Genomic DNA, 24,111 nt, shown 5'->3' on the forward strand with positions numbered 1-24,111 from the left:
CTTATCCAGACTGTATGGCATATCTTGCCCTTGGAAGTTATTCCTCTGAATTAGAGCCAGTGCCCATTTCAGTGCTTGCCATTTGTCATGAGAATTGGTCTCTTGCAGCACCGTTACTCTGTGGCCATGATTTATTACCTTTCATGTGTCTAGGAAATATGCTGTTCATGAGAAATTAGTCACTGGTGTAGGGCTTAATTTTTCAAGACTTTAGGTACCCTAAAAAAATCTAGTTACCCTTTCATTTGCTGGGGGGAAAACTAAGAATTGTGTGTTAATGAGCTGCAGCAACTAGATGTAGTTTAAGTAGATTTTTCAGTGCGACTTGAAAAAATTGACAGCTGGTTTCTAAATATGTAAAGGATATTTATTAGTATTTTTCTGCCTAATGAGTGTTTAGCAGATGTAGGCAGATTGTTTTGATCTTATCTGCTTTTTTTTTTACTTTTGTAAGCTTATGATGTTTTACCACTATGAGTTCTTAATCTCCTTAGAACTCCATTGCATTGCAACCATTGCAAACTTCTCCTGAAACCCCCAAGTTCTCTATAAAAACTTTGTCCTTTTAAAAGGTTATTTTTTTTATTTACCTGCATGTTTTCAGCCATCTCCAGTTTTACTATGTTGTTGGAAGCAATGCAATAATCTAATGAGATGATCTGTTTGAGCAGCTGGTTTTAACCTCTGTGACATTTCTTGTTTGGGATATAAGCCTCTGCTGTCACTGTAGTACATGCTATATTTTTTTTTTTTTTCCTCTTCACCCCATCTTTGTGTGTTTTCTTTCCTTTGGGTCAGAACTAGCAGGGAGGGATCATAACTGAACTGCAATATCACAGATTCTTTGTGTTGAATGTGAATTTTTCTCTTGTTTTGACATCTCTCTTTCACATCTGAGAGGGTGTGCATGGGATTGAAGCCAAAGAGGAATAAACCCTTATTTTCCCCTTGAGAATAGAAGTTTCTTTGGCATCATCAGTTCAAGGTCACTTGCAGTTCTGGTTCTCCAGCATTTGTGTTCCTTTTCTCTGGCACTCCTGAGATACTTGATAGCTTGGAGATATTTTAGAGGTATTCTAGATGTTCATTTCAGTTCAGCTCTTAATGGAACGGAGACAGTTGCATACACACTCCAGATCGTAGTGCTAATTTTTTGTTACGTGGAATAAACAAGCAAAAATCCACAGGAGACCAATCATCATCAGAAACTTTATTCAAGTTACATCCAGACTATGATGGAGTTTTGTGGCTCACCAGTTTGTTCTTGCCAATGACAACATGGGGGGACTGAGCACAGCTCTGCAGTCTGCAGAGGTCCTACAAGATTCACTGGTATTTGTTGCTCTTATAACACTTCGAGTTCTTCAGATGTAATTTGTGGAGTATTGAAGATGAAGCAATGTGTGTTGCAGTAAGTGCAAAATGTTGTTATAAGCAATAGCTCCTCCCAAAGAAAAAGTGCGTTTAATAGGCTATTACATTTCTTACAATAACTGTCCTTTTTGTGATGTTTAAGGATGGGTATACTGTGATCTGTAATACAGAGTCAGGCAATTTAGGTTTTTTCTCTTTTTTGGTAGGTATTGAAAGGCTTGAGACTGTCGGTGGAACTGAATGCTCTCTTCAGATGCAAACATTGGACACTAAATCAATGTTCTGAACAAAAATTGCCTTCTTTTGTAATTCAAAGCAAAAGGAATTTTTTTTTTTATTTTTATTTTTTTTTTTTTTGCAGGAATTTGAGCATATTATCATCCTGAAGACAAAATAATCAGTTAAATCCATTGGAGCCATTTTTTCTTTTTGTGTGTTTACCAGAAGTTTAAAAGGGGAGAGAGGGAAGAAGGAAATTAAAAGAAAAAAGAAAAGCTGACCTTAATAACTGACAGATGTTTAAAACTTCTCACTGTGGGCCAAATGTTGTTGTTTCTTCTCTGTCCTTCATGCCACTTGTAATTTTGCAGGTGCTTATGGATGCACAGTACGATGTAAGAAGTGTTATAAATCAAACAGCTGTATCTGAGTAGGAGGCAGCTTTGGCTGTATCTTCCCTGTATAAAGACAGACTGTATGACCTCAGACAACACTAGCAAGGAATATTTGCTCCATGTAGCAAGAATTCTCCATAGTGCTTTATCTTGCATATCTCACAGTGCACTGTGTGAGCAAGTGTTAGGTGGTGAAATCTGTTCCATATAGCTGGAAATACACAGTGCATATGGCTGAATCTGGAGGAGGAAGAGATGGTTTGTGCCCCTTGAGTTGCAGTCAAGCAAGTCTGCTTGTGTAAACTAATATAAATTAATATATTTCCTTTTTGGTTTTTTGAAGATCCCCTTTTTTGTTTTACCCAACATTAACCATTAGAGTCCATTGTACATGAGGAGGATTAAATAATAAGTTATATGAATAATAACACTAGTAAATAGCAATGGAGCGGCATTAATGCATTTGGCTCCCAATTGTTAAATGATTAGGAAGGCTCAAGATTTCAAAAGATTTCCATTTGCCTACAAACACAAAGGGCAGTTGTGCACTTTTATTGTACTTGCATTGTTTCACGACTGTGCATGCTGTGCCTGTAATAGCACACTGCTGGAGGCAACTTAAGTTCTAAGTATGCAACTGTGGATGACTTTGTGGCTAGGTTTCCTTATTGAAATATTTCCTGCAAGTTGTCTAACTTTAAATATAACAATCAAATGATTCTGTCTTTTTCTTTTCATCCCTAAGAGGACAACATTCAGCTGGTACTCTTGATTTAGTAAAAATGTTGGCTGTTTTGTTCATTTGCCATGAAACATGTTTGTAGGCTTGGAAGAATTGATTCCTTAAAGGCATTTGGCTGAAAACTCTGATTCTTTCAATGCAATAGTAGGGTTGAGAAGCTTTTATTGCCAATGTCCTATACTTTCAAGATGGAGCTGTGTATTTTACTGCATTGTATGCTTGATTATTGAAATAAGGTTATATAGATATTGTAAAACTTATGCCATACTATCCCATACTACTGTGAAAATGCCAGAGACTTTAAAATATTTTTTTGACCAGGAGAAGTGACATGGCATGAAATGCTGACTCCCATCAGCTTTTACAGGCCGTTTTTTTTTTTTTCTAAAGTCATTGCTTGGTATTTGAACTCTCTCTTAAAGGTGATGAACGGTCCAAGTATTAAGGCTTTTGCAAAGCCAGTTATTGGCTTCTAAATGTCACAGAACAACCAGGTTGGCTATAATGATTTAATGGCCTTGGTAGACGTAACTTTTTTTTTTTTTTTTTTTTTTTTGTAAAGGTGAAAAACTTTGTCTTACAGAAATGGCAAGGACTTTACGTCTTCTTGAGGGTAATTTTAATGCTGCTACAACTCTGCGGCACGTAGAGGAAGGATTTTAATTTCTAGAACGTCCTATCTCATACAGCAAATTTACTTTAAGAATTACACTTTCTTCCCATATGCCCGTTCAAAAAAATGAGGAAGGGATTGGAGGCAGAGGGCTGCTCAGTATCCTAAAACTTTGATATGGTTCCATTGTGTCACACCGGGACTCCTGTGGCAGCAGGATTTCCCCACTGTTTTCTCCCCCTGCTCTGCATACACAGAGCAGTGAAAAGGGACCTGGGAGAACTAGACGCAGTCCTTTGACACAGTGTCATGTCTGGCCTGGGACAAACTGTTTTATCTCTTGATGCCACAATTCATCCTCTGTGGAAGAGGACTGACTCTCGTTCTGTGTTGTAAGGACAAATTTATTAATGTTTCTGAAGTGTGCAGAACTGTGGCAGTGGGGGCTGTGCAAGTATAAAGTGACTACTTTCTGTTCTCTAGTGACTGACTAGTTTTTATAGTGATGTGCTGTGATTCAGGAGTGAAAGCAAGTTAGTAATAAATCCTTTAAGTGAGATTTCTGATTTAATAATTTTGTTGCTAGTAGTTGGACTACTTGTGCTGTGCCTTTATGAAGATTTTTTTTTACTTGGTTCACTTTTTATAGCCTGGGAGAAAGATTTAATTTTAGAAGTTTCAGTTGACAAAGACATGCTGGTGCTAGATACGTATTTCAGATCCTTGTCATTGTGCTCTATTTTTAAATTCAAGTGCCAGCCAACCTAAAAAGCACACCCTGTGTCTATACTGGGTGCCCTGCATCCATACTACAAAGCTGAATCTTCCAAGCCTTAGCATAAGGCCACCAAATTGACTTTTATATGTTTTCCTATTTAATGAAGAGAAATGCTCTAGCAAGTTCTTTTCATTATCACAGAACTAAAACTGGTCATAAAAACAATCCCCCCTCCAGAGGTCTGCTCAGGCATTGGCAGTTGTTAAGATGCTTGCTTATCAACAGCCACTCGAGAAAGAATTTTAAATGGTTTTGTGACGTCAAGGAGGCCCAAGAAAATATAGTCTGGTGCCAAATTACTTCCGTCATTGAAAGCATGCAGTAAGAAATAGATAACACAGAAATAAATCTTTTGTGCAGTAGCTATCTCATGATACGCTCTAGTGACTCCTATAAGTGAAGTTGTCTGGTATAGGAATAGCTAAAGAAGATGAACTTTCAGATCCTCATTTTCTAATTTATGATTAATGAAAAGCCAGCCTAATCTGTCTGACATCCTGCTGTTTGGACAGAATGTCTGCGGGTAGCTTGGACCTTGCAGAGGGAAATGCCCTGACCAAGTTACAGCCTACTAAAGTGAACAATTTAAGTATGATGGACAAAAAACTGAATCTCTTGACTGAAAAGATGGACAAAGTGTTACATTTCCAAGAAGATCTGACAGGCAAACTGCAGCGAGTTAACAAAGGCATTGATGAAGTAGAAAAAGGCATTAACAAGCTAACGATATCCCGAGCAGCTCCTGATGAGACAGATGCAATGAAAAAAGGCCTAAAGGTATCGGATGGTACCCACCAGACTGATATCCAGAGCATATGCTCAGAAGTGTTGAAATTGATGAAAGCTGCCCAGCTAGATGCCTTGAAGCATAAGGAGAGGCTGGCAAAGATAGAGAAAAGGGTTGACACACTGGATAAAGTTATTACATTTGTGGGAGAAGTATTAAAAAATTCTAAAGTAGTGGATTTTATTCTCAAAGGCATTGTGCCCTGGAAGAAGGGGAGTCTGCTGGAAATCCTTGTTGAGGTTGGTTTTGTTTTACTATTCTTCATATTTTTCTTTATGATGTAGCAGGACTTTAGGCTCTCCTGCTGATTCTTTGCATAACAGATAATTCAGGTTTTCTTTCCAGTGTTGCTGTTACAGGTTACTGCTATGACCTTTGAATTGCAAGCCTCTTAAGGCAGAGACCAAGGCTCAAAACATGCCTTGCACTCTGATGTCTGAAGTTCCCAAAGTCTGTCAAGCAATCCCGTAACAAGTATGAGTAGATTGCTACTGTAAAGGAAAATTTTGCTTCTACCAGTCTTCAGAGATCAACAAAGTCATTCAAATTAGTGACTGAATTGAGGCTCCAGTGAAAAGTACGAGTAACATACTGGAAGCATTTATTTATTTATTTATAATAAGCTTCTATTTTCTTGATTGGTCGTGAATTCAGAACACAACACCAGTTACTAAAACCTATGCTGACTTATGGTCATATTACCAAGCAGATTGTTATGTCCCTGGACATCTAAGTTGTCTTTAGCTATATTTTTATGATGAACTTATGACTGTATCAATCCATTGGCATTGTTCACTTCCTCAAATCAAATAGTTCTCGTGATTGCAAGTTCCTAGACATCAGTTCCTATGCATTTCTCAAGTACTGAGAACAGTGAGAGAGGAACAGGCAAGACTGGTACGTAGTTGATAATGGAGTTTTGGAATGATTAACCTTGTTTTTAAAAGTTACAGGCATCTGGAATTAGATTTAGCTAACGAGAGTTTTCAGTTTTCACTATGGCTTGTATCCCACAGTGGGGAAGACGTGGGGGGAAAATGCAAGAGTTGGAACAGGCTTGTTCATTCCAAGATTATCCTTGTATGTAGAGGTGTGATTATAGTAAGGAGAACTTAGCTCAAATGCAAATGTCCATTTGTGTCTTAATCCAAATATTTTTCACCAAAACTGTAAAATGTTTGTACACCTAAACTTTTACAAGAACAGGGCAATGCTAGATGCTAGCATACCTCTTCAGGCTTTCCGAGTGTTCTTCTGTTCTTGCTTTTAAAGTGCTAGAGGCTGACAAGTGAGCTAGACTGTTAGGAGACAGAAAGATGTATAAAGAGTTTCCATTACTGTTGAGAATAATAAATCAAACATTAGGTCTCAGTCTTAATTCTGGGTAGAGGTGAATCTTGTACTTACTTGCAGTTCCAATTTCAGTTCTGCAGATTTTTGGAGAAATGGAAGACTTTGATACGTTTTGGTTAAAGCTGCATTGTTACAAGTTACTGCTTTCAGTCACTGCAAAATGCCTGGAGACAGATAGAGCCCTTTGCAGGACTGACACCTTGAACTGAACTGCCAGTGCATGGTATATCAATGGCCAGGTGAAGATGAGTATAAAAATGATAAACAAATTTTGTTTCCAGATTGTCAAAGTGCAAAGAGCAGTAAGAGATAAATAAAGGTGGTATGAGGGGTACTGGAGGAATGTTTCACATGGACTTCTAGCATATTGTCAGGATTAGTTGTCAACTAGCCATGATGCACTGCCTCCTCATCGGTGTTTGACCTCCTTCAGTCTCCTGTTTTGCAGAAATTTATCCAAGTTTTATGGACAGGCAGATAGAGATTGAGAGGTGAAATGACCTGCTCTTGGTAAATGATGGACTAGGGTGGGGCAGGGGTCTCTGTCCTGGGCTGTCACCACTGCCTCGGTAGGTGGAACAGGCAATGTGCATTGGGCAAGTGGACAGTTTTATGACTAGCTCCAGTTTTGCAATATGACCATCATTGTTCTCCTTTTTTGTTTTTGGTCATGAACAGCTTTTGAAATTGGAGGATAAGGTCAGTTCTAAGACCTTAAGATATGTCTTGCTTTGATCACAGGCTGCTGAGTGATATTTGAACTAGGCTTGAATTAGTGAGGTAGTGTATGTACATGACCTAGCTGGGGTGACGAGGAGCAAAGCATGGGTGAATTTAAAAACAAATTAGCTTGCACTGAGCTATGTGCTAACTTTGGTCTAGTTTTTGCAGCCTGTTTTGTGAGAGCAGTGTAGACGTGTCCAAAGAGCTCCACAGTTGCACGGGGGTTGCACAGAAAAAGAATTTGCTGCCTCCTTGTTTGTTTTCCAGCCTTTGCTGTTTCATAACAGCGTGCTGCTTATCACGGAGCTGGCTTAGTGCAAGGTTACTCAGGATGGGAATGGGAGTGGGGAGGTCATGTTTTTATTTCTGGGTGAAGCTGTTGGTGATGGTATGACAGCATTCCAGGGATGCTGTGGAGCTACTTATGGAAGAAGTTTTGTGGGGTTGGAGTCAAATTAGTAAAAAACTATGAATTGAGCTTCATAGGATCCACACCTCTAACTTCTTATTTACAAACCAAACAGAAAAACTCAGCAGTATTAAACTGTCACTTATCCAAGGCTTTCTTTGCACATAGGACTTTGCAAGAATAATGTTCCCCCTGGTCATTGTTGCAGGTTTGCTTAGAGCTGTAATAAAAATGGTAATGATTTTTTTTACTGCTTTTACTGTTTGGGTGTTTTGGTTTTTGGAAAGTGGGGTGTGGGGGGCTCTGTTGTGGAATCTCTGTGTTTGGAGCATGAAATACTTAACTGCTTTTACTAAGAGCTGAGGGTCTGATTTGCAGCAATCTTGTGATCAGTTATCTGCAGAAATATTTTAAATATTGCTTATTTGCTTGTACAAATAGGGGTAGGAGGCTCCTCATCATTAGATTCTAATTATAGGTCAACTGAGAAATATGTTGTACCTTTTCCTATTTTTGTGTAATGCTTTCTGCTAATCATTAGTTACTTTGTTTTAATTTGATTTCAAATGTATTGCTGTGTGAAGTGTTTAGTGGTGCTATTACATGATATTCTTCCTCTGTGCTTTCTCAATTGGAGGAAGAAATTAGCTTAAAAATAAAAATCTTCTAAAAGACAATATCTGTTTTTAACCATGCCAAAGGTGATGTGTAAATGTCAAGTACATACAATAGTTACCATAGACCTAGAGGCTCTTTTTTGTTGTCACCTCTATCATAACTCAGATCCTGAATCTTTAGATGCCTTGAGACAAATATGTTAATATCTTCAGAGACATTGCTTATCTGTCAGTCACCAGCCAGAAAGCAACAGAAATAAAGTATCATTTCTTTTTCTAATCTCTCTTATGTTTCACATGTCATGGGTTTTAATCAATATGAGTAAAGATGACAGGAGGCAAAATCTCTGACAGTCAAAATTTTGGAAAGCAGTGAGCTAATGTATTATTCTGTGTCATCTTGTTTTAGAAGTATGCCTATCTGTAAAAGCAGGGAGAGATTGGAAGAAGGGAGTAAACACAGCAGTAATTAAAAATTCAGAAGATCAGAGGTGTTAGTGTGTCCATTTTACAGAGTCTGAGTACCTATGTGGTTGGAGGAACCTAGTGGAAAATGAACACTCTTGGCCGTAATGGTTATTTTTGTGTTCCCCTGTCATTTTTAGGCCAAAGATAAGCCTGACGAGAGTGGTGCAAAACCTAAGCATGTGCTTAGTAACAGAGGAACCCAAACTGAAAGCAAGAAGCCTCTGGAAGGTATGTGCCACGCCAGGCATGCTACAAGCTTCAACCCTAGAATGTGCAGCAGACAAACTGGAAATTAATAGCGTTCTATTTCCCACTACCTGAATGTAGTGTACTGAAATGTAACTGGGTAACTGTCCACCGGTACTGGGAAAAATAGAATTGTTTTCACCTCCTCCACAAGATGATCTATCCCCTGGATCAAACCCCACAAAATGCTAGAAGATCAAGAAACTAAAAGCAGCAGCTTTGTTTGACTGCACAGTTTTTTTGTTTTGGAATTAGTGAGCTGAATTAAGAGAGCAGTACTTGTTTGAAGATACCACGAAGGCAGTGGCAATATCACATAGCAAACCTAATAAATTATTTTCCCTTAACATATCTGAACCAGCCCTCCCTCCTCCCCCTCTCTGAAAAAGGCACATGTTGACATTGTGAATATCTTTTTTTTTTTTTTTGATCAGCAAGTTTCATTGCCGTATCAGGGCTGGATTCCTGTTGAGGATGCATCTGTCAGGGCATTGCCCTGTTGCACCCATTATTCGTGCCTGTGGAGTTACAGCAGGGGTGAACATGATGTTGAGCAGACCCTGTCATGCTGTTGTCTTCACAAATTGTCAGTGAACCCTTTAAATTACAGGCGATCCCCTTTTTAGCTTTATCATTTAGGAAGTGACAAAAATAAAGCAGATGGTCACAATTCTAACTCAAAAGCTACACAGGGTTGTGAACTAACCTTGATTGCCAGTGACCTGTGAATGCTGAATCGTGAAAGAAGTTACCCTAGAAATTTCCACTGTTAATATTCACAACCTGAAGAACCTTCTTGTCCTTTTGTGGAAAATGCAAGAGGCACTGTCTCAAGCCACAGTATCCCTTGAAGTCTTACTCAGTCTGTCTCTGCCCCTCTAATCAGGTAGAGGGTGTATCAAGTTCAGGAGAGTCCTGGATGGATCTGCAGTGCCTGAACTACCTGTTATATTTGTCTGCAGAGTGATTTCAGGCTTCAGATGCAGTGAGCTTGAGCCTTGCAGGTTTTTTGTTTGCTTTATGGAAATCCAAGTTCAATCTGTAACACTGCTGGAAAGCCAGCAGAGCAGTTAAACCTCTGATTAAGCCATGAGCATTAATAATGGCTGTCTCAAGCCTGCTTGTGTAGAATTTTAAACCTTTCTGGGGGGTTTCTTGCTGCCTTTTCAGATGCATGCAACTGCAAAAGTTATTTTGAATGTTGGGTTACTTTATTCCCTCTCTGTTTTGCTGTCACTTTTGTCAAGGATAATTTATTAACGGCTTATTTTATTCAGAGACAAAAAGTGGGAAAAAGCTGGATGAAAACAAGGGAGAATGTGAGAAGGTGAATGCTTCTAGTGCTGTAGCCCACAAAGCTTACTCCAAACCCCAAGCTAAAGAGAAGGCAGTGCAGCAGCAAGCAGTAGAAGGTGCTGGCAAAGCACACAGCTCTAAGAGCTGTCAGCAGCAAAAGGACATTGGTGTCAAAGCTTTGAATCAACACAACGGTCTTCCCTTTGTAAATCAAGATCATGTAGACAACCAAAATGTTCCTGCTAAAGCACACGATACGGACAGAGTCCCATGCCTAGATGAGTGCCACAAACAGCCTGTTCATCAGAAACTCAGAGAGAATGAAAACAAACCTCCATCGTCAAGTGCGGCATTCCGGGAAGCTGTGCCCTCCACATCCTGGGCTATATCTGACACAGGGTGTGAAGTGACACGTACCAGGTAATGGCCTTGTTGGTAGCTTTCTGGGTGATCTGAAACCATTTCATGTGTTAGAAGGGAAAAAAAGGAAAGCCAGGTCATTAGAGGAGGCAGCTCCTGTTGAGGCATGATCCTGGGGAAAAACAGCCATGCTAGGATGGGAGTGGTGAGACCTTACAAATGGTTAAGGCAAAAAACTCAAAGCAGCAAGAGCCCTGTGCAAGTGTCTGTGAAGCTGAGGAGTTGGAGGGCCAGGTGTGTGGGAGATTTTTTATATGATCGGGGCTTCTGTGTATTAGAGATAAAGGTGACTGCCCTGGTGTGGCTCAAAGAGTTGGGTATTTATAAACCATTCCTTTCCATCTCCTCTGTCTCTGTATCTGTGAGAGTGAAGGGAATTTGAGATATGTACTAGTATATGACAAAAACAAACAACTTGTTCTGTTTGCTGTCTTTGGTGGTTTCATGGTGGCTTTTTTTTTTTTATGCCTTGGTCACCTAAAAATATTTGTTTGTTCATTTATGAATCTCTGTTAGCCTAATCTTTTCCTCATAAAGGTGTTTTGTAATATGTCTTTCATAATCCACTTCCTTTTGAATTATTTATTTAGGATTTGATTTTAATTCTATTTATTTAAATTAAAAAAAGCTCACACAACAAAAAAAAAAAAAAACAAACCAACAAAACCCCACAACCAAAAATCCCCTACCAAACAAACCCCAACTGATGGAATTTCTGTGGCAAATTTCAGCTGCCATCCCTTCTTTGTCTGGGCTGGTGGATATAAAGTTGTTTATATATATATATGTGTCTGTGTATGTATGGGTGATAGATGCACTCACACATACATAAACACACACAGATATATATATGTATGTTACTTTGTGTGTGGAATTTCCCCATTGTTCATGCGTACAACTCGGTGTCTGAAGCCCAGACAAGAACGTGACACTGCTTTTGTATATACGTACTTTAATTTGAAAACTTTGAATTTGTAGTGGCAGTTGTGAATATAGGGTGGAGACTTAAATCTTCCTGTGCAGTGGTTAAGTGTCTACTGGGATTACAGGTCTTTAAAAAAAAAAAAAAAAAAAAAATTGAATGAAGAATAAGTTACCGAAATGAATGAAAGTTGTCCTGATGTCAGCACATAGGCTTCCTGAGGGAAAGGGCTCCTTGCAGAGACTGGCACACGGGGATGTTTTTCTCCTCAGAGGCTGTGTTAAGCGTGTGGCAGGAGAGAGGAGAAGCTTTCACTACTGTGGCCTCTTTTCAAACATTCAGGAACAACTTTGTGTACAGTTTATAGAGGTTGTCACCTCCAAACTGGTTCCTGTAATAACACTAAAATCAGAGGGACCTCTCTGTATTTTCCCTGTGGGTTTTAAGCTCCAGCTGGCAAGCCATGGGCACGATGTTTCAGCAGCCGGAGCGAGTCCATCCCAGCTGCCTGACCAAGCACTGTACTTTGAGGGTGGTTCAAGGTTTTTGTGAAGCAGTGGAGGGACAATTGCTGTTACCCCTTGGAAGTCTGTGCTGGTTGATCACGATGTGCCAGGTGGTGTGCTTGGAGATAGGCAGCAGCTTCAGAAGCAGCTGGTTGGTTTGGACAGGGGGACGTCTGAGCCCTGAAGACTTCAGTTTGGGCAAGAGGGGGGCTGACAGAAAGCTGGAAGGCAGAAGCTGGAGTAAACACCCAGGGAAGCTGCAACCTTCCTGCACAGGGTACCCATTACACTCTTGTGTGTGAAGACACGAGGGTGGTAAATGCCTCTCTAAAATGAATGCAACTTTTAATGAAGTCTGTACGCCCACGCAGAAGTATCCAAAGAACATTGTGTTCCTCTGCTTGGAGAAATGCCCAAGAGTCCTGCTGAGTTCAGGCTTGTCTAGATAGTGGTAGAAGTATTTGCTCAGAGCTGTGTTCAGCTGCTCTGATAGCTCACTCTGGTGCATCTTAGATTTGTAGCACAATGCAAGGGTGTTAAAGGTCCTGAAAATTAGAAACTTCAGACTGTTATTATGTAAAAGCAGAAACATTTTCTTTCATAACGTCTTTCGTATTAAGGTCACTCCACTGAAAGAGGCAATAACTTTGCGAAAATGAGGTGCATTCTCTCCTAGACAGCAGAAATTGCCTTTATTTGCTGTTATATAAAATCTACTTTGTAACTTCACAAGTTTCAATTCAGCCTCACTGAAATACGACTGTGCTCGTGACAGCTGGAGCAGTGACAGTTGACTCAAATTCACGCAAGTGTCTTTGATGGATTTTAGGAGAATTGGTTTTAACTCATATTCTTTTTAGGCAGGAAAAGAGGAAAAAAATTATTAAACTTTTCCAGTAGCTAGAATGCCAAGGAAAATAATGTTGATGGAGTGAGAGAGTTTGAAAGTTACATTTTTAACAGAAAGCGGTGGAAAGAATGCTATCCCCTCAGAAGACACAAACACAGATGTTTGAGTGTGCAAGTCAGCCAGCTGGAAGAGGACTGGGATGGGTGCAAACCTTTGGATTTGTAAAGCTGTATGAGCAGTTGGCCTTTTAGATAACCAGCCTGTAATTTGTGAAGGCAATCACTACTGTCTCTGTGCACAGATGAGTGGTATTTTATTAGGCCAACTGTAATAGTTGCAAAAAGTGGGTAAGCTTTCAAATGTGGTATTGGCACTTACAGCGTAAGACACATGGTGTTTAGCAGAAGGCAGGCGTGTACACGGATGAGGATACAGAAGAGGTAGCAGTACACTTTCTGGTGCTCCTCCCTTAGTATTGTATTTCCTAAGAGGACTGATAGGGTTAGATTTCTTTAATACTGTGCAAATCTATGGTTACAGAAGCTTAAAGATTTTTCTTCCCCCACAAAGTTACAAAAGCAAGGCTAGTCATCTGCATAAAATGTCAACTGTTTGCTCTGCAGGATATCTATCAATGTACATATGACAGAAATGAAAGAAAAGACTAAGATGACCAAGGAAGAAAACTTAAATGATCACAGAAGTAAAAGTCCCAAAGTAAAATCCCCATCCTCCACGCCAGCAGAAGTGAAAGGGGTCGAACAGCTGCCTGACAAAGTAAAACTTCAACAGAGTCCTAAAAGCATCATCACTGAGCCAAATCAAGAAGTGAAAGGGGACAATAAGCAAATAGGGAAGCAACAGCCGTTGCTGAGCAAGCCCAAACCAGATAAAAAGGCTGAAGAGAAATCAGAATTAAAATGCAAGCCCATAACCTCACAGAATACCTCTGCAAAGGAGCCCACGAAAGATCTGGGTGTGGAAGTGAAAATCCATCAAGAAACAGCAAAAGCTGAAGAATCCCCGACGGACACCAGTTCTGAGAGGAGAGAATCTGAGTCTGCATCTTCAGGGGGAACTGAAAATGATGCCCGTCAGTGTACCGGAATGGCACCAGAGAAGACTAGGTTATCAGAAGCTAGCAAAGAGCTTCCCACACAGGATGAAATGATCATTGGTAAGTTGTTCACAGTTACCCTTGTAAACTTTGACACTGAGATTTTTGTGCTGCCTCTGTGTGTTATATACAATATACACAGAATATATACAGTTTATGCAATAAGAGTTGGAGCAGTGCTCAGGAGACCACCTGTGTCTTACAGTTTAAGAGCATTGACCTAAATGCCATTAGGTACCTTTGACTATGTAAATACAAGTGAATTAGCATTTGTATAGATTCTTTTAATAGTAAGTTTCCTTCTAAAGTATGTTTTGGGAAAACAGCTCCTTTAAAATAAAATTGGGTGAAGTATATGTGTGATCAGAATCACGAGTAATTTTGAAAAAATCAATTTTCTTTAGATTAAGTATTTATTTCTTAAGATAGAGTATGCAAACTGGGTATGCTTTAGCAGCTGTGGACTGGAGGTCCACAGAGCAGCAAAATATTGCAGGAAGAGTATCTTGCTGGGGTCTTCAGTGAGTTATTTGCCATAGATCACTTCTTGGTTACTGTTTGGACAGTTAATTGCATTATTTCAGGGAGTAATCTCGCCTGGCCGCATAGATACGTGTATGTCCCAGAATGTACATATATAGGTAGATGTCCTGATGTGGATCTGGCTTTCTCACAGTGGCTGGAGATGAGGTGAACACATGTTAAATTGCAACCTAAGATATCTGGAGACTGATTGTAAAATTGCTTTGAATGGGGGATGCATGCCAAAAGTGGGTTTATGGAAGCTTTACCCTAGAAAAACTTGAATGTTAAATGTATCATGCTTAATTGATTTAGCTTCCCAGGAACTGATTAAACTTAGTAGTCATAATGATAATGCTTGCAGCTTTAACTCTGACATTGTCTGCAGAAGTCTTGCTGCTAGGAGAAACTTCCTGGTTTTACCAATAACTGTCATCGTTTGTCAGTGCTGTGTATTTGGGCTGGTCTATCCAGCTGCCATATAACGATTAAAAGATCAAGTGTAATTTTTTAAAACTTTCAGATATTTTTTGCAGGTGACCTCTTCTGTTAATGCATAAGCTAAGATGTTGATCTTCTGAAGGTGTCCAGTGGGTTTAGTGTGTTAAAACAGGGTTGAGATTCAATAGGAGGTGGGATCCTATTCTCAGTTCTGGGCCTTCATTCCTCATCTGTAAAAGGGTGTTGGCAGTAATAGTCCCTCACTTGAAGTAACAGAGATTTTGGATATTTTCAGCACCTCCCTTCTTATGACTATCTGCAAGTGCAACAGCTATTTTACTTGCGTGCCACTCTAAAAATAGTGAAGGAATCGCATGCTTAATGTTATCCAGATACTTCAGTGCTTGTCTGAGTTCCAGTAGAAGAAAAAATGATGGTGTGGTAAAAGAACATGAAGCAAAGAAAAAAGATGGGAGACGGGGCAGTGCACTTTAGTATAAAGTCCTGTTTTGAGTGTTTGCAGGAGCAGCTTGTTGGCAGCAGTCTGAGGCCGGCTTCTCTGGTGGTTGTCTTGGCCCCCAGTGTTCTCCTGGTGTTTCACAGCCACAGAAGCACTGAGGGCTGCAGTAGGGAAGGAGCTGTGTGTGTGTTTGTGGTCCTGCCTCTGCGTCAGCAATGCCTGTCTGAGAAATGGGGTTCATCCCTGGAGGAACAGCCATGCTGAAGGTGGGGGGAGCACAAGAGTATGGTTTGGTGGAGCTGTGGATACTGGGAGCACAGAAGGCAGTACAGACTTCTCATTACACCTTGCAAACACAACAAGGTGATTTGTATGTCCTGTGGATTGAAGTCATTGGTGTGAAGGAGGTGAAATTGAGTGCAGTGATGTGTGCAGAAACATCTCAGTGACCAGCTTGTCTCCCCTTTAGATGATAGCCCTTCTCCTCCAGCTCCCTTCGAACATCGCATAGTGAGCGTCAAGCAAACAGAGGTGGCAACCTACTACTCAGTGTGTCGTCATGAAGTACTGGGGGGGTAAGTCTCTGGGTCCATAATGCTGTACTGCTGTTGGTAGCTAAGGCATGGAGAAATGCAGTTAGCTGGAGAGCTAGAGCTGTCGTCTTCCGATGGCTCCAGGGTGTGCATGGATGAGGTATCTAGAAGCTCACTGCGGCCAGAGTGAGCGGGTTCATCCTTGAGACCTGGGCTATCACAGTTGCTGAGCTCCTTGTATCAACTTCTGTTGATTTTTGGGGTCTGTGGGTGGGGTGTCCCTTAGATGACTGGTTTCTGCCCCAGTTCCATTTTCAAATGCCTGACTATGATCTTGGATGACTGTTTTTTGCATTTGTTATAATAATGCTGGCCACAGCTGGTGTAATGAGAACAACCTGTAACCTTCGGGCAGACAGATTCAGAGCATTTGAAGTCAGCAAAGCCCATTAGGTCAGGCAGCTTCCAAAATCTTTTTTCCATGCTGAACTGCACGTTAAAGAAAACTAAGGGAGAAGTTATAATTACTTTGACCTTATGCTTAGTTTTCGCTCATAAGAAGTCTGCAGCTGCTTCAGCCTTTGTATTCTTGTATCCTTACTTATCTGACAAGAAGGTTTGATTTACAGGCTGATCCAAGTACAAATATGGCTTAATAAGTATAAGCCTGATGATGCAATAGGAGCAAGATGGTGTTTAGAAATCATCCCAAGGGGCATTAACGTATCTGCGTGACATGGGGGAGAATTTACAACATGCAAGAAATGCAGTCTGTGGAGTAGCTACAGTTACTGGTCTTATAGTCATTAAAAAGGTTATGAGATCAGGACAGAAATATCCTTGTTAATATACCCACTAACACATCACTGAAGGACAGCAAGCGGGTACAGTTACAGAACCAAAAAAGAATATCATCAGGTCATCATACCGCAGTGAAATGTAGTGATACGAAGCGGGCATAATATTTTAATGTAAGCAGTGAACAACTGTCTGGAAAGATAAAACTAATCCTTCATAAGCTGAGAGAAAGAGGAGATTCATGCTGCTGGCCACCTGATTCTGTTCACTTTGTACTGCGCTATTTTTAATCGACGATAAGAATAGTTGTAGGAAGAGTTTCTGCGCTGAGCTGCGTTCAGCTGGTTTCCCATCTTTTCTTTGGTATCAACAGGGGGCGTTTTGGGCAAGTTCACAAGTGCACGGAAATATCAACTGGTCTCAACCTGGCAGCCAAAATCATAAAAGTGAAAGGAGCAAAAGAAAGGGTAATTATGTTATTGTGAACCCAAGTGAGCACACTCCAAACCTGACCTTATAGCAAGCACCCCAACACCGCGTCCCTGGGGCAGCCCTAAGAGGCAGCTTGTCATTGGGTAGTATCAAATCCTGTAAAATCTGTCTTAGTGAGTAGCAGCTTGGTCTTTATATGACTGTTTGTCATCTCCTGTATTTGTGATTAAACCTTTTGTCCACATGTGACCTGTGGTAGAGCTGTTACTGGGTTTTACAAATAATTGTATTTGAATGTATTGGAATTTAAGGAGCATATTTTGCTCATTTTTCTGTTAATTTATTTTTTCAGGAGGAAGTAAAAAACGAAATTAATGTCATGAACCAATTAAATCACGTGAATCTGATCCAGCTTTATGATGCTTTTGAAGCCAAAAATAATATCACTCTGATCATGGAATAGTAAGTTTAAATGATCTTGGGAATTGTCTGACGTTTGGGTTTTCTCAGGTCACTAAAGGAAATAAGGAGTAATAATTCTGAGGTGTGAAGAAGGCTTGGGTGGTTTCCCAGCCTAAGAGAGAGTTGATTTCACTTTCAGAAGGAAAAAAACCCATGTTTTAAAGGTATTTTCTTCAGGTTACAAATTATATACTTGGGAAGATTGCAGTTTAAACAAATGGTAAGAAAGGCAGCTGTCTTCAAGAGTATGAACAAAATTACAAGATTGTTAATGAACAGAACTTTGCTGTGGTTCGTTTTTCATTTAAGTTTAACTTACAGGCCCTAACATTGTCCCTAGCTACCAAATTACCTAAAAGTGCTGTGGGTAAATAAAATCTTATATTAGGGAGAGAGTGAATGTGAGAGACTCAGACAAGAGGATGAGTGAAGCATTTTAAGTAGAATTACAAAACACATGGAGAAGGTAGGAAGGTGATTAATTATAGGCATAGTCCGCCTCCTTTGAATAATTTTAGAATTAATAAAGATGCCTCCCCATTTTAGGCTAAAAAAGAATTTTGATCTGTATCAAATATGGAATTAATAAAATGCAGATTTCATGATGTACACCTGCTGCCTTTTCTGTCCTCTTGTCAGCTCGTGTAAGATAACTTTCAGTTTGAGGAGTTTCATTTAGTAAATTTTATAGGTTGAAGACTTAATTTCTCTAGACTAGTAAGATGAGCAAAGAATAGACACTTTGGTACCCCCTGTAGGTTCTCCAGGTCCTCACTGAATCACCAGGTTGTGTGGGTTTAGGTTTGACATATCCCCCCAAAAGGGTAGTCACAATTTTTCCATTTTTTAATTTAGATTGATACTTAATTTCACACTCAGAAATTAAGTTTCTTGAATTCATTGAGACTACTTGTATACTTTATATGGGATGTGTTGTTAGGACCCTTGCTAAATTAGAGAGCCTAAGTTCCCAACTTGGAAATAAATTGAGCTAATGAGGAGTTTTAGAGTTTTTAACACTATGTCAAAATTTTAGTCTTGATGGTGGTGAATTATTCGACCGGATCACAGATGAAACCTACAATCTAACAGAGTTGGATGCAATCCTGTTTACCAAACAGATCTGTGAAGGAGTCCACTACTTGCACCAGCATTATATTCTCCATTTAGATCTGAAGGTCAGTAATTCATACTCTTCTGTTCTTTGGACCATCACAGAGTCTTTAATTACAAGAGTAATTTCTCATTTTGTGGACTTATGTCATAAATAAATAGGCTTACTTAATTCAATAGCCACAATGAGTGGAGCTTTAGAGATTCATTACTATTTTTTCAATGTCTATTTGGTAGCTTGCTTAGAATAGTGAAATGAACAGGATTCTATGCTTTTGTCTCTCTTAAATTGGAAGCTTGTCATTCTGTGCGGTATTAAACAATGCCCTTTTGTCATCAAAATCTCTTTGACTAGAAATGCCTTCAGTCTTCCTTCTACTTCCCCCTACCCCCTGGTAACTGTGTTCAAATACCTGTTCAGTCATCTTCCTATGGTTTGTCCTTTTTATGGTCTGGCACTGAACTGCAGTAAAATGACAATGTTTTTCTAATGGCCTCTTAATTTTTGAACAGAAATACCAACTGTGGTTTGGGTTTTTTTTCTGCTTGTTTATACAGTGCCTTGCACGAATTATGTTAGACCTGGTTGGCCTGTAGCCAGTTCTGCAGTTATAAGTTTGGACACCACATCATCCCCCTCATCCCCACTTTGAAAAATATTCTTATTGAAAAAAAAAAAATTTAAAAAATTGCCTTTGTGGGCAAACCAAATTGGTGACTTTTTATGAAGTTACTTTTATACTTAAGGAGTAAATCCAGTGGGTAAGCCTCAACCATCACACTGACTCTACCATTTTAGACAGGGGAGCCTTTCAATTTCAAAATCCATTTGTCATCTATGATGCAATATAGGAATATTGTTATACAGGAACTGAAGTTCAACTTCTTTATGGGAGGTTCAAACCCAAACCTTTCACTGACTCAGTATGCCAGTCAAATCCTTATCTCCCAAGAATAGAAGGAAAAGTATTATACTAAAAATTATCATTAATCTCTGAGATTTTTATACTCTTTTGCTAGATCTCTCTCTCAAACATTTAACTCAAAATACCCTTTTCTCTTTTTGTAGCCTGAGAACATATTATGTGTAAATCGCACAGGAAACCAGATTAAAATTATTGATTTTGGATTAGCAAGGAGGTATGAGTTCAGTTATTAATTTATTTTAAAAAACAAAACAACAAACGTGGTTTTGGTAGTTCTTGGCAGGGGGTGGGGGGGCTGAGCGTTTTGGTAGCTCTAAAGCTGCTATATGAATGAGCTAAGCAGTACGCTGCTGCAGGCATGAGTTTTCTGCTGTGTGCATTAATTATCTAATTACTTTTCCAAATAACATTTCTGTTGGATAAAGCTATACTGCTGTTCTAATTATCTCAAAATGGTTCCCCACTTAGAGCTTTTACTCTAGGGGCCCCATGAAGGCTCTCAGAGACTTCTTGACTGCTGGGTTTTATTGTGTAGGTTCTAGTTGTGGAAATTATTTGCTAAACTCTTTATGTAGATAAGTTGGTTGCTCTTGGTCTTCCTTCCAGTTTTGCTCTGGCAAAGGGATAGCTGATGGTGTATTTACCTGAAGTCACTGCAAAGTTCAGCAATTTTTAATTTTTTTTTTCCTGATTGCATTGGTGAGTCTGCTATGCTTGCCCTGCCATGCTCACAGGGCAAAAAGCCATGCCTGGAGTTTTACAAATGTGAGATGTGTTCCCCAGCCTACTCTCAGTAGTGATGTTTCTCTCTTTCCGGTAAAGGTACAAACCTCGTGAGAAACTGAAGGTTAATTTTGGAACACCAGAGTTCTTGGCTCCTGAAGTGGTGAACTATGACTTTGTTTCCTTCCCAACAGACATGTGGAGTGTAGGCGTCATCACGTACATGCTGTGAGTAACCCTGTGAGGGGTTGTGGCGATGGCACCAGAGCCTCTGCAAGAGCACGCCAGGGGAGGGTGTCTGCAGAGCAGGGATGCACCAGCCGCTGAGCCCATCTGGCTCTGATTCCTCCTAATTAATTCAGTTAAAAATCCCAGCCTTTAATGCAAAGCCACCCCACTGTGCGTATGAAGTCTCTAAAACACAAATAATCCTTTTGATAAATATGTAAATGTTCTCCTCCCTTACCACCTTACTTAGCAAGGTAAAATGGGTCAGGTCTTTTTTTTTTCTTTTTTTTTTTTCTTTTTTTTTTCTTTTTTTTTTTTTTTTAAATAAAACTTAGAAAAGTTGCCCAAAGCATGTCAGAGTTTTCATTTGGATTGCATTCTTGAGGACTTGAATTAATTTTCAAATTTGCAATTTGATCATTTTAGTAGCTTGGATTTGGTGTGCACAGAGGAATTAATGTTGGCCGTGGGTCTAAAAATATCATGTCACAAATAGGTCTAAAACTTTTCTCTGATATCTGTATGGTGGCCATGGATGGCTTGTGTGTCCAAAGTCTCTGCCTTCTGATGAGCTGACTTTGCGTTCCAGAATCTTTCACAGATGCTTTCTGTGAACTAGATACATTTCTGGGTTTAAATTTGTATGTTAGCCAAGAACCAAGCGAGGGAAGTAATAAACGACTGAAGCAATAAATCTGGTCTTAGAGACTAATTGAAAAAAGTATGCTATTGTTCAGAATTCTTTTTAATTCAAGCCAAATATGGATACAGGCCTTGATTCAGGAAAGCTCTTGAGTCCCCCTAGCTTTCCTGGCTGGGAAAGCACCGAAGTATGTACCTAGATCCCCATTGAATTAATTTTCTTGGGGATCAATTAATAGTGCTTCCTGATGTAGGTGAACTGCTAGAGGGTAACACTAGCATTAAAACACTTTATTGCTCCAAACTGTTGGCTTATCTTGGCAGGGATTGAGGCGTCTATCCTCTCCATAAGCTAACAACAATTATAAAGCAGAGGATTCCTAGAAGGAAAAACACATCTTGTATATAATAACTACTCATCTCCCTCCCATTCTTTCTTTTTTTAAGGCTTAGTGGTCTGTCCCCATTCCTGGGAGAAACTGATGCTGAAACAATGAATTATGTAGTTAACTGCTGCTGGGATTTTGATGCAGAAGCATTTGAACAGCTATCGGAGGAAGCTAAAGATTTTATTTCCAGACTACTTGTGAAGGAGAAAAGGTACCTCTTTGTCTGATCGTGAGGACAGTAGCACTTAATGACATTAAGTTCTTCCTAGCCAACTGTTTAGATTGCAGCCAGCAATGAGAACTTACAACATGACATTGTTGTATGCTGTATCTGTGCTTGATAGGTTGTTCCTTAGTGATTCAAAAGCCCCTTTTTAAAAGGAAATGTCTCTGTACCTTAACTGAAGAAAGTTGCTTTTCACAGTAGCATCAATACAGGCAGAACAGAGGAAATCTGGAAGGATTTACTGTGTAGGAATCTGTTTTTAGTATTCCTTCTGTGAGCAAAAGCTATGTCTATTGTTACTTTGGATTCTCACAAGCCCTGCCACAAATGCAGAAATGTCTCTTGAATGCCATGGAGGATAAATGGAAGCTGCAGCTGTGAAAATGTGCATTGTTCTCTTCTAAAGTGGTCTGCATGCATTTGGTAGATATTAAGGAGCATTTGGGACTTAACTATGCATGTGGCTTCTCAGTTTTGACTCCACTGAAATAAAAAGTAATTGCACATACAAAACAACAGGGGAGAATGAGGATGACAAGAGACCATGGCTATGGGGCTGGGTAAGTGAGCAGAGAAATTTTTCTCTTGCACTCTCTTAACACTGGAGAGTGCAGAATGTCATGAGGATCCTATGCACTGTGATGAGCAGTATCTCAGGAAGTGTCTCCACTCCCTTGTTTTGGTTCATTTAAGGCAGTTTCTTAATCCATAATATTGAGGAGCACAGGGCACTGAGAAAATGGCAACAAGGGTAGCTGGATTCACATAGCAGATTTCCTCTCCTGCAGCTGCCGGATGAGTGCAACGCAGTGTCTGAAGCACGAGTGGTTGAACAATCTACCTGCCAAGGCCAAGAAGTCCAAGCTTCGCCTTAAGTCCCAGTTGTTGCTGCAGAGTTACATGGCTCACAGAAAATGGAAGGTAAATAAACAGAGTCTGGCAAATCTGCTTCCAGTGGAAAATCAGCTCAAGACAGACAGATTCCCTCCTTTTTTGTATGTTGGCTCACTTTTGCCCACAGGCTAGCTTCTTGTAAATATGAGCTTGGGAAATCTATTTGCAGTTGTAATTTTTTTTTTTTTTTCTCATGCAGAATGATATTGCTTCTATTTTTAGCAAGTTTGGTTTCAATTTTTACTCCTTCTGATTGGTGTTGAGAAGTTTTACAATTTTTTTTTTTTTATTTTACAAGTTCAGAGACTTCAGGTGCTACTTAGGTTATATTAAAAGTTCTTTATCTTCATATTGATTTTTCCATTGACAACAGTTGCATTGTTCTCTTGTCACTATGGAGTAAGGCAATTTTGTGCCTCCCATTACAGAGAGTAGAAGTGTGAGAGAGAAAAAAAATTAGGCTTAAAACCATTCAGAGAACTCTTCAGGACCTTTCTGATAATCCCATGTGGGTCACTAGAGGTTAATGGATTTACCAAGAAGAAAAATGCATATCAGCCACAGAAAAGGTCCTTTACCTCAGTTGCACTCACACCTGGACTGTTCTGTTTTGTTGACAGAAACATTTTTATGTGGTGGCTGCTGCTAACAGGCTGAAGAGATTCCAGAGTATGTCTGTCAAGCTTGCATAAGCTTGTGTGAAGCATCTACCACTCTTGGAGATGGACATGAAGCCATGGAAGAAGGACTCAGTATCTTCAATAATTTTTACCCCTTTGTTTTATAACATAAGGTTTTGAGTCTGTCCTCTTCAAATATTATGTGTGTTAGTGGTAAGGTTCCAGAAGTGCCTCAAGGCAGAGGCGCTGAAGTAATTTCTACAAGCAGAAGCTGCATTGTTTTTACAAGTTTTCAGTTGTTGTACATAGTGATGGAAAAACATGGCTGTTACTGGGGCTGACTTCTTGCTGAAGGCTTTGATTCTGCAGAGTATTGTTGGTGTGTCAGTTTGCTGGTTTCTCACACCAAGCATGGGATCTCTAAAGACTTTCTTCACAACTGATGTATGCCATCAATTTTAGAGCACTGCCACAAGAGTGGCACAATTTTTCCCCTGGGTGTTTGTCACTTAGAACAAAAGAGAGTGGATATCCTTTTCTTCTATAATTTTTCCAAAAAGATTAATTTTTTTTTCTCCCTAAACATGATGATGATTCAGTACAACTACTCAGAGCTGAATGCTTTTGGTTTGTTGTTTTGTTTTGTTTTTAAATAATTTTTTATTCTACTCTGCCCTTTAAAAAACAGTCACCACATAGCTAGGAAATATGAGGAATCCTGGTTTGAAGCAACTTAAGTCAGTTGGTCCATTGCTACTTTTTCTTATGGTGAATTGAATTGAGCTGAATTGATTGAACTTTTGGAAGGAGATGGGTGAAGCTGCCGCAAATAAAAATGGCCTAATGACTGCTGGGTCTATGCAAAAA

The 24,111-nt window shown here is 39.7% G+C and overlaps 1 protein-coding gene across 1 annotated transcript; it reads left to right on the forward strand.

The window, feature by feature from the left end:
* The first annotated feature begins 4,634 nt into the window (after positions 1-4,634).
* Positions 4,635-23,316, forward strand: LOC104532937 (myosin light chain kinase 3). The gene is made up of 13 exons (XM_029087540.1): positions 4,635-5,147; positions 8,616-8,706; positions 10,002-10,440; positions 13,342-13,895; positions 15,728-15,833; positions 16,963-17,056; positions 17,374-17,483; positions 18,520-18,661; positions 19,666-19,736; positions 20,345-20,473; positions 21,563-21,715; positions 22,519-22,651; positions 23,245-23,316. The coding sequence occupies exons 1-13, from the start codon at positions 4,635-4,637 to the stop codon at positions 23,314-23,316; spliced, it is 2,607 nt and encodes an 868-aa protein (XP_028943373.1).
* The last annotated feature ends 795 nt before the right edge of the window (positions 23,317-24,111 follow it).

The sequence above is a fragment of the Antrostomus carolinensis genome, unplaced genomic scaffold, assembly GCF_000700745.2.
Source record: "Antrostomus carolinensis isolate BGI_N321 unplaced genomic scaffold, ASM70074v2 scaffold14041, whole genome shotgun sequence".
Lineage (NCBI taxonomy): Eukaryota > Metazoa > Chordata > Aves > Caprimulgiformes > Caprimulgidae > Antrostomus > Antrostomus carolinensis.

Excerpts from the sequence above, each read along its gene's own strand:
- LOC104532937 (XM_029087540.1), top strand. The coding sequence starts at position 4,635 with ATGTCTGCGGGTAGCTTGGACCTTGCAGAGGGAAATGCCCTGACCAAG. Across the intron at positions 19,737-20,344 it reads GATTTTGGATTAGCAAGGAG|GTACAAACCTCGTGAGAAAC; the intron begins GTATGAGTTCAG and ends TTTCCGGTAAAG. Across the intron at positions 21,716-22,518 it reads CTACTTGTGAAGGAGAAAAG|CTGCCGGATGAGTGCAACGC; the intron begins GTACCTCTTTGT and ends CCTCTCCTGCAG.